Source organism: Bufo gargarizans, chromosome 1 (assembly GCF_014858855.1).
Source record: "Bufo gargarizans isolate SCDJY-AF-19 chromosome 1, ASM1485885v1, whole genome shotgun sequence".
Classification (NCBI taxonomy): Eukaryota; Metazoa; Chordata; class Amphibia; order Anura; family Bufonidae; genus Bufo; species Bufo gargarizans.
In genome coordinates, this window is record NC_058080.1 from 535,833,015 (window position 1) to 535,843,807 (window position 10,793).

General features: G+C 46.6%; 1 protein-coding gene across 1 annotated transcript; it reads left to right on the forward strand.

Annotated features, from left to right (window-relative positions):
* The first annotated feature begins 839 nt into the window (after positions 1-839).
* Positions 840-6,825, forward strand: LOC122934167 (cytochrome c oxidase subunit 6A, mitochondrial). The gene is made up of 3 exons (XM_044289428.1): positions 840-1,001; positions 1,119-1,258; positions 6,575-6,825. The coding sequence occupies exons 1-3, from the start codon at positions 902-904 to the stop codon at positions 6,671-6,673; spliced, it is 339 nt and encodes a 112-aa protein (XP_044145363.1). The 5' UTR covers positions 840-901; the 3' UTR covers positions 6,674-6,825.
* The last annotated feature ends 3,968 nt before the right edge of the window (positions 6,826-10,793 follow it).

Sequence of the window (10,793 nt, forward strand, 5' to 3'; positions counted from 1 at the left end):
GTTAAAAATATAAATAAAATAAAATATAATACCAATAAAAATAAGAGACAACGCGTTTCGGGGATCAACAGATCCCCTTTATCAGGTCAAGGGTTGCATTATCCTACTACTGTGACATCACTTCCTTATCCCAGTACCGTAACGTCAGTGCCTTATCCCAGTACTGTGATATCACTGCCTTATACCAATACTATGACATCACTGCCTTATCGCAGTACTGTGACGTCAGTGCCTTATACCAATACTATGACATCACTGCCTTATACCAATACTATGACATCACTGCCTTATCCCAATAGTGTGACGTCACTGCCTTCCTGTGTACCTTGTCCAATGCTATGACATCACTGTATGCCTTATCCCAGTACTGTGACAGTGACCTATGCCAGCAGTGCGACATCACAATTTGCCATATCCCAGTGCTGTGACATCATTCTGTACATTATCAGGGTACTGTGACATCACTGTGTGCCTTTTTTCTGTACCATAAGCCACATCACACAGTGTGGACTAAGTAAAGAGCTCATGCGTGCAAGGTTTCATGTGCAACCCTATTTATTGAAAATAAACTATTCTCCATAGTAACCAAATACAGCCTGTGATGATACGTGCTAGAGTTTTGTTTATCTCAGTGCAGGCTACTAAAGCAAAAGCTATTCCTTTCACAATAGTCATAAATTGTCCCCAGTGACTTCATAGAATGACGTGATACCGCTCCCTCCCACCTCAGTGCTCTTTCCCCTGTCCCTGTAATACATTCACCCACGCATGCGCAGTGATTACATTTGAGCTACGGTAGGTCAAGAACGCGAGCGCATGCGCAGAACGAAGGTCCCCGCCCTTTCCGGTCTCCTGTATAGTAGGTACCGCACGTCCGCATCCGCTCTCAGTGAGGGACATCATGGCGGCGTTAGGCAGACTGTCTGGCATCCTCGGTCGTACTGTGGCAAGCCGTGGGCGCCTGTATTCGGCGGCGGCTCATGCTGAGCATGGAGATGCAGGTACAGGGTGAATGCAGTGTGGTCAGACTGGCCTGTGTACTTCGGGTCACCTTCAGGCGCTGTCAGTGAAGGTCACCCCAGTCGGCGGTGCCTCAGTCTCTGCTTGTCTCTCCACAGCTCGCACATGGAAGATCCTGACCTTTGTGGTGGCGCTGCCTGGCGTGGCCGTGTGCATGCTGAACGTGTTCCTGAAGGCGCAGCACCACGAGCCTCCTCCAGAGTTCGTAGCCTACGACCACCTGCGGATCCGGAGCAAGGTAACCCACCCGGAGAGGGGCACTTGGTGACAGGTGACATCTGTCACTTATGGGGTGATTTCATATGGGTCTGCTTTATTGTAATATTATATATGTGGATTATCCGATAATGTAATTTTTTGGGCAATATGTTGAAAGTAATTTGTGCCCCTTGATAACAGGTCTGTTGTCAGGTCCACTAGGACACAGATCGTTCTGCCAGTCGTCAGCTTGTGCGGGTGTTTAGAACGACCTTCACATTCGCGTACATGCACACAGCAGTGTACTTTATAAAGGTTTTCTGCAGCGTCTATGCAACGGGTGAAATCTGCACAAACAGTTGACCTGCTGCAGATTTCAAAATCTATACTTGCACCTCAATGTATGTGCAGAGCGTTTCTGCACCGTGTACCTGGGCGTGAAAATCCGGATGGAATTTGTGGCAAGTGCGAGTAGCCTTTGGGCAGTTTTTATGAAAATCTAAAGCTTATCACCACGATGGGCAAATTCTGTAAATGCTGGTATAAATGGTACAGAGATGCGCCCGGTGCTGTGTGCTGTGATTGGTCAAGTCACATCTCCATCCATGTAATATGGATCTTCTGTTCTAAGCAGGTTTCTGTCACCAGATTTAACCCTATTAAGCTAGCTGACATTAGCGATGTGCTGATGTCAGCTAAACCTAACTAGCCTATTCCTCCTTTTTATCTATGCCCCCCGATACGCCAGAAATCAAACTTTTATAATATGCTAATTAGCCTCTAGGAGCAGAGGGGTGTTGTTCCTGCTCCTAGAGGCTCAGTTTTCCCACCTTTGGTTGCCTCCCTCCAAGTCCTGATTGACAGGCCCGGGCAGCGCTCGCATCTGTCTGCCAGCCCTGTGCTCTGGTGAAATCTCTTGTTGTTCGCCATTCGGCGCAGGTGCGGTGAGGAAGCTGGCAGCCTGCGAGCGTCTTTCCCTCACTGCGCCGAATGACCTGAGATTTCACCAGAGCACAGGGCTGGCAGACAGATGCGAGCGCTGCCCGGGCCTGTGAATCAGGACTTGGAGGGAGGCGACTAGGGGTGCACCGAAATTCCGGCGGCCGAAAATGAGCCTAATCCATTTCGGCCGATATTTGTACATATCGGCAGAAAATAGCGAGGAGGAGCTGGGAGGAGGAGCTGGGGGCGGTGCGTTCACTGTGCTCCGGCCCCCAGCTCCAGTAGTTATAAAATGTGTACAATTAATAAGGATTCTATTCATGAGGCCCCCTCTGCAGTAGAACATTCAATATAGCCACATCCTACTCACAGGGCTGTTATCTTAATGCTGGCCGGCCGGGCAGACGAGCGGCAGCGTCACGACTGACGTCATGTGCCCGGCCTACTTTCTGAATGAAGGAGGCGGCGCAGGCATGTGACGACAGTCGTGACGCTGCCGCTCGTCTGCCCGGCCGGCCAGCATGAAGATAACAGCCCTGTGAGTAGGATGTGGCTATATTGAATGTTCTACTGCAGAGGGGGCCTCATGAATAGAATCCTTATTAATTGTACACATTTTATAACTACTGGAGCTGGGGGCCGGAGAACAGTGAACGCACCGGCCCCCAGCTCCTCCTCCCAGTCCCTCCCCGCTATTTTCTATTAATTGTACACATTTTATAACTAGTCTGTACTGGAGCGGCAATGGGGGGGGGGGGGGGGGGGGTCTGTGGATGGCACTGTTATGGGGGGGGGGGGTCTGTGGATGGCACTGTTATGAGGTGGGGGGGGTCTGTGGATGGCACTGTTATGGGGTGGGTAATATGATTTATTAAATTCATGAAAAAGAATTATTAATAAAATCATTTAAAAAAAAGTATTTTAAAAGCATTTGGGCAAAAAGGCAGTTTCGGTCAAGGGGCATCCTGAATTTTCGGTTTCAGTTTCGGACCAGAACTTTTATTTCGGTGCACCCCTAGAGGCGACCAAAGGTGGGAAAACTGAGCCTCTAGGAGCAGGAACGACGACCCTCTGCTCCTAGAGGCTAATTAGCATATCATCTCTCATATCTTCCCTGTCCCACAGCCCTAAACAACTTTTTAGCACTTTTAACTCTCTTCTCAGCTGAGGACTTTGCCAAATACTTCAAACAAAAGATAGTCAACATCAGAGAAAGCTTCACTACACAGAGCCGCTTCAGAACTGCTCGGTCCTCTTCTCCCAAAATCCACTTTTCCCCCATTACAGAAGAAAAACTCTCCAGATCTCATCTGACCACCTGCGCACTTGACTCAATCCCATCCCACCTCATCCCTAACCTCACTACAGTGTTTCCCAGCCCTAACTCATCTCTTCAACCTATCACTAACCTCTGGTGTCTTCCCCTCTGCTTTTAAACATGCTACCATTACACCCATCCTCAAAAAGCCTTCACTTGACCCATCTTCTTTGTCCAGTTATTGCCCTATATCACTTCTTCCGTATGCCTCAAAGCTACTTGAACAACATGTCCATTCTGAACTGTCCTCACCTCTCCTCCCTCTTTGACCACCTACAATCTGGCCCCACCACTCGACTGAGACTGCCCTTACCAAAGTCACCAATGACCTACTAACAGCCAAAACCAAGAAACAATACTCTGTCCTCCTTGACCTGTCCTCTGCCTTTGACACTGTTGACCACTCCCTTCTGTTGCAAACTCTCATCTCTTGGCATCACTGACCGGGCCCTCTCCTGGATCACATCATACCTCACAGACCGGACATTTAGCGTCTCCCACTCCCACACCACCTCCTCGTCTCATTCCCTCTCTGTTGGTGTCCCGCAAGGCTCTGTCCTAGGACCCCTGCTCTTCTCTATCTAGACTTTTGACCTGGGACAGCTCAGAGTCCCATGGCTTTCAGTATCCCTCTTATGCTGACGACACACAAATCTACCTCTCTGGTCCAGACATCACCACCTTACTATCAAGAATCCCACAATGTCTATCTTCTATATCAGTGATGGTGAACCTTTTAGAGACCGAGTGCCCAAACTGCAACCAAATACCCACTTATTTATCGCAAAGTGTCACTACGGCAATTTAACCTGAATACCAATATAGTAGGGCTGCAGCTAACGATTATTTGAATAATCGATTAGTTGCCGATTAATTTCTACGATTAATCGGGAAAAACGACAAAATTACAAAACAGAGGTTTATATGATTTTACTTGAAAAATTATGTTCAAAGGCCATATTAAAATAAATTGTGGACGGCGCTGTTATGGAGAGGGGGGTCTGTGGACGGCGCTGTTATGGAGAGGGGGGTCTGTGGACGGCGCTGTTATGGAGAGGGGGGTCTGTGGGCGGCGGTTATGGAGGGGGTCTGTGGGCGGCGCTGTTATGGAGAGGGGGGTCTGTGGGCGGCGCTGTTATGGAGAGGGGGGTCTGTGGGCGGCGCTGTTATGGAGAGGGGGGGTCTGTGGGCGGCGCTGTTATGGAGAGGGGGGGTCTGTGGGCGGCGCTGTTATGGAGAGGGGGGGGTCTGTGGGCGGCGCTGTTATGGGGCATGACAGTGCACAGATCCCTTTCCCCATGGCAGTGCCATAGACCGCTGCTTAGTCGGACTAATCACTGCATCTTTATTTTACCTTACAATGACCCTCCAGTAGCAGGCTGAGCGGACAGCGGCGTAACGTCACTTACTCACGTGACGCACCTGCTCCGCCCACTTTATGAATAAAGGAGGCGGAGCATGCGTGTCACATGAGTTAGTGACGTTACGCCGCCGTCCGCTCTGCCTGTTACTGGAGCGTCATTGTAAAAGGTAAAATAAAGATGCAATGACCGCCCGCATAGCAACGAATCGGCGATTATTCGATAACTGGATTCATCGACAACGAATTATCGATTATTGATTAATCGTTGCAGCCCTACAATATAGTATATCTTCCATGTACTTTGCTATAATAGCTTAATAGCCTACATTCAGTGTGCTGTTCATAGTGCGTCCTGTGCTGATGAATGGCAGGAAAATTCTAAAGCATATTGGTACGCCATAGACTTTTTCCAAGGCGCGGGTGCCCACAGTGAGGGCTATGAGTGCCGCCTCTGGCACCCGTGCCATAGGTTCGCCATCACTGTTCTATATCATCCTTCTTCGCCTTTCGCTTTCTAAAACTTAACATGGATAAAACAGAATTCATCATCTTTTCCCCCATCTTGCTCAATCTCCCCCCAACAGACCTATCACCATCAATGGCTGCACACTATCCCTGGTCAACCAAGTCCGCTGCCTTGGAGTGACTTTGCCCTTTCCTTCTGACCGCACATCCAAGCCCTTTCCACCACCTGCTGCCTCCAACTCAAAAACATCTCCCTCATCCACGCTTTCCTTAACTTTGAATCTGCGAAAATGCTTGTACATGCCCTCATCATCTCCCGCCTAGACTACTGCAACATCCTCCTCTATGGCCTTCTATCTAGCACTCCCGCACCCCTCCAATCTATCCTCAACTCTGCTGCCCGACTAATCCACCTCTCACCGTTACTCCTCTGCATGTCCCCTCTACCAATCCCTTCACTGGCTCCCCATTGCCCAGCAAATTCACTTCAAAGTACTACAACCTGTCCCCTCCCTACATCTGATTTACTTTCCCGATACATCCCCACATGCAATCTCTGATCCTCACAAGACCTCCTTCTCTCCTCTGATTGCCTCTTCCCACAATCGACTCCAAGATTTCTCCCGTGCATCCCCCATACTCTGGAACGCGCTACCCCAACATATCAGACTCGCCTACAGTGGAAACCTTCAAAAGAAACCTGAAAACCCCCCTTCAGACAAACCTACAACCAATGACCCTGCTGCCTCTATACCGCCATGACCAACTTCACCCGCACCTACTGTGTCCTTCTCCCATACCATGTAGATTGTAAGCCCTTACGGGCAGGGCCCTCTCCTTCTGTACCAGTTTGTAACTCGTCTTGTTTATAATTAGTGCAATTGTCTGTATTATTTGTGTACCTCTTCTCATATGTACAGCGCCATGGAATGAATGGCGCTTTAATCATAAATATTATAACTTATATTTCTGGAGTAACGGGGGCATAGATAAAAGTAGGAATAGGCTAGTTGGGTTTAGCTGACATTAGCACATCGCTAATGTCAGCTAGCTTAGTAAGGTTAAATCTGGTGACAGAAACCCTTTAAATACTGTTCTGAGCTTTATAGCGACTTTGCAGTTGTTGGCTGGCTTTCTAAATTTCGGAGCCTCTGATAATTTTTATTACAAGGTTTTATTGGTTCTCCCTAGTCCTGTAAAGTCTAAGTCATGTGTTTTTTCGAGGCCTTCTTATCTCATCTTTGACAGAAGTATGTTTGTTCTTACAGAAGTTTCCTTGGGGTGATGGAGACAAGAGCCTTTTCCACAACCCACATGTGAATCCTCTCCCCACCGGCTACGAAGAATCGGAGCATTCTGAGCATTAGACTGTGGACACCTTGTTGTCTGGACCAGTGTGTTGTATGGGCCCAAATAATATGCAGGGATCATGCTATTCTATTTAATGCTGTAAATGCCCTCCTTCCTTCCGCAGCCGTTGCAAAAATCGTCTAAATAAAGTTTATGGTTTGACCTCCAAGACTTGGCTGATAATTTGAGGTGAATTTTGCATTTTGAGGACTGACTCTTGGTCACCAACTGAATCAGCAAAAAACGCTTCCGCTACCATTGACTTGCATTGTTTCATGCCAGATCCGTCTTGATCAGTATCGCATGATGCACACACAAACACTGCTGGCAGCGGTTTTATGTTCAGGGTGGGAACGGAATGAAATGCATTTCTGAGCACTCCGTTCCCTTCAGTTTTGTCCTCATTGACAATGAACGGGGACAAAACTAAAGTGGTTTTTCTCCGTTATTGTGATCTTATGACTGATCTCAATACCGGAAAGGAAAATGCTGATGTAAAAGTAGCCTAAGATGGATGGCATTGGATCATCACTTTTGCTTATTTTGCTCAGTCATAACTGGCTTGCTTTACTTGGTACAACTTTTTTAGTAAGATTACAGAAAAATTCAACTATTTTAAGTAAAACAGTCTTAGCCCAGTGTGTTCTATTAAAGGTGGTTTCTGGTCATTAAAAGCTATCCCCCTAGGTGGTAAACAAAATGATTGGTGGGAGGTTGACCCCTTGGGTGCCAATAAACCCAAGATGGTGGGTCCTGTTCCTCTGACTTGGAACTTTCACACTTGCGGCAGGACGGATCCGACAGGCTGTTCACCCTATCGGGTCCTTCCGCTATTTGGCCAGCTCCGTCCCCATTGACTTTATAATGGGGACGGGGTGGATCTCCAGCGCAGTTCACGTGAGAGGCCGTCGGACATACAAAACGTTTAGTCCGGCTGACTTTCGCCGTACACTGCCATGCTGCGCCGCCTCCGTCCCCATTATAGTCGATGGGGATGGAGCGGCGGCATGGCAAAATAACGGAAGGACATTTTAATTTAATTTTTCTTGTTTTTTAATAAAAAAAGTTAACAAAAACACTTCCTTTTGCATTGTCACATTATGACCCATAACATGTTATATTTACGTCTATGAAGCAGTGTGAATACAAACTTTTTTTTTTTTTGGTAGGGTGATCTATAGTTTTGTATGGATACCATTTTGGATTGTGTATGGCTTTTTGATCACTTTTTATTCAATTTCTTTGGATGTGAATCGACCATTTTTATTTTTCTGTTATAACGTTCACCTTATGGCGCAAATATATTTGAGTGATTTGAATATATATATATATATATATATATATATATCTCTATTATGGACTTGCCATTGGTTGATCGCTTCTCCCATAGACTGCAATGATTTAACATTGCAGCCTGTGGGAAAATCACGGGGTTCCTACGGAGTATTGATGACCACCTATTTCTACAGTTTATAATTATCAATACTCTAGATTTCATCATAGTATGGGGTTTATCCTTACTCCACCTGTTGTCTCTTAGCTGTCCCTTTCAGGACGAATGAACCTACTGTCTAGTAAAGGTTGTTGATTCACTGTATTAATACTGAGACACAGAGAGATATCTCTCTATCTCTCTCTCTATCTCTCCCCACTTCTGTCAGCCCCCTACCCCAGTGACCTTAAGGTTGTGAAGGACGAGATAAGAGTGGGATCTCTTATATCAGAGCGGCTATTCTGATTTAGGTAGGGCAAGCAAGGGTGTTTTATTTTTTTTTGGGACATGCGAGTAGTTTTTAAATAGATCAATAAAGGTTATATTTCAGGGAAGGATCTATTGCTCATTTCTGGCTATTTTTGTTCTTCAAACCTTGCTTTCATTAAGCTCATTGATGGCTAATGAGTGGCCCAGTAAGGCCTCTTTCACACGAGCGTGACGGATTAGGTCTGGATGTGTTCAGTGAAACTTGCACCATTTTGAAAGCAAGTTCAGTCAGTTTTGTCCCGCGCGAGTGCAATGTGTCTTTTTCACGTGCGTGATACAAAAATGAAGGTTTACAAACAACATCTCTTAGCAACCATCAGTGAAAAACGCATTGCACTTGCTTCTGGATGCAGTGTGTTTTTTTCACTGAAGCCCCCATTCACTTCTATGGGGCCAGGGCGGCATGAAAAACGAAGAATATAGAACATGCTGTGTTTTTCACACAACGCAGAAGTGATGCGTGAAAAAAAAAAAAACTCACGTACACAGACCCATTTAAATGAATGGGTTAGGATTCAGTGTGGGTGCTATGCGTTCACGCAATGTTTTGCACCCGCGTGGAAAACTCGCCCGTGTGAAACGGGCCTAAGAGCTAAAGGTATAACTGAGGTGGAATAAAACAGTACAGAAGAAAACCGGAAGGGGGGATGATATGAGAGGACTCTGGGTGGGAATTGGAGTAATTACTAGCCAAAAATCAAGAGGAGAGGGGTGTGTTGGTAACTGGAACAAAGTGAATGAATTTTATTTTATTTCTTTTTTACATTCAATAGGACAGCACTGATGCTAGGGAGCAAATCCTGGGGTGTGGGAGACAGATGGAATCTGCAGACTAGACACGCAAAATGGTACCGTCTCTATGGAAAACATCCTGTATCATGCCAGTTCTGAAAATTCCCATGCCGGTGAGTGTAAGTGAATAAGTACCAGTAGCACTAACCTCGCAAGCTATTAAAGTGTTAGAAAGAATAGTACTGAGGCAAACCGGATGGACGTCCTGAAATTTGCATAGAAACAACCTATTGGTGTCAATAAAACGGTACTATTCTTGTCTGTAATGCGGACAATAATGGGAAATTTTTTGCAGAATGACCAAAAAAAAAAAAAATATACTATTGTGTGCATGAGCCCTTACAGAGCATACTCTCACTTAGAGGGAAAAGGCAATTTAGGTAAGACTCGTCTTCAACTGGGGGGGGCGCTATGCAAGAAACTAAGGAAGATGGGAGCCTGGGAACACATGCCTAACTGGATCTGGCATTAACTTGTAAAAAGGAAACTATCTCGGCTACCCAGGTCTGCAGTGTAGGCATCTCGCAGGGAACAGTTCTGTCGCCACTACTCTTCTCATTATACACTGCCGATTTTGCATACGTCAATCAGTGCAAAATTTAAGAGCATCATTGACAACCAGTCCCTACATCCCCTAGGACTGAGGCTAAGGAGCAGCTTCAGTGGGCGGTTCATCCCGAAGAGATGCAGCATGGGCAGGTAAAGGCGGTCCTTTCTGCCGACGGCGGCCATCACACTACAACAAGGAACTGCTGGGCCCGATAGAAGGCACTAGGATTGGGTACATTTTGCAGCTACACAAACCTGGTCTCTGTGTCCCTTATTGTATGATTAGATAACTATGTAAACAATGAGCTGCCCCTGTGACACCGCCATATTCCACTGAGGGATTACATTTTTTTTTTAAATTTATCTTAACCCCTTAATGCCATACATGTACAGCATTACACGCAGGGAATTATATGGAGCCGGCTGCTGCACCTGCTCCATACACAAAAGGCATGGCCAACATAAATAGGCAGGGCCAACGAGAGCAGACGGGGCCAGCAATACTGTAGTTTGCAGCACAAAATACTGTCACGCCGCTACAGTATCTAACTATCACCGTGATCCAGTTGAATGCAGAAGGGCACTTTCTGCCACCAGCCAGATGTCCAAAGTCCTGATGCTCCTAGCATTATGTAGTGCTGAGAGCATCAGATTGCTATGGACCCAGCCAGCGGAGGGTTTGGGTGGTCCCCTGGGCATCGGACCATCGGGAAATTTCCCTGTAAGGTCTATGGCGAGTCCGCCCCTGAATGTTTTTCTTCTTTTTTTTGTTGCAGCTTTAAAAAAATGAATGTGCGGTGCATTGGGTGTTGACTAAGTTTTGTTTATTTTTTTTTAATCAGTGCTTTTTTCACATACAGCCAATTGCATGTAAACTTGGCAGCTGAAGGCATCCGCTTTGGTCCCATGTTCATGTCTGCATTGCTGAGAATATGCAAATGCGCTTCTAGGAGCAACAGGGGCGTCGCTGTTACACCTAGAGGTTGTGCTCTATATGCCACTGCCGCATCCTCTGCACTTTGATAGGGCCAGGC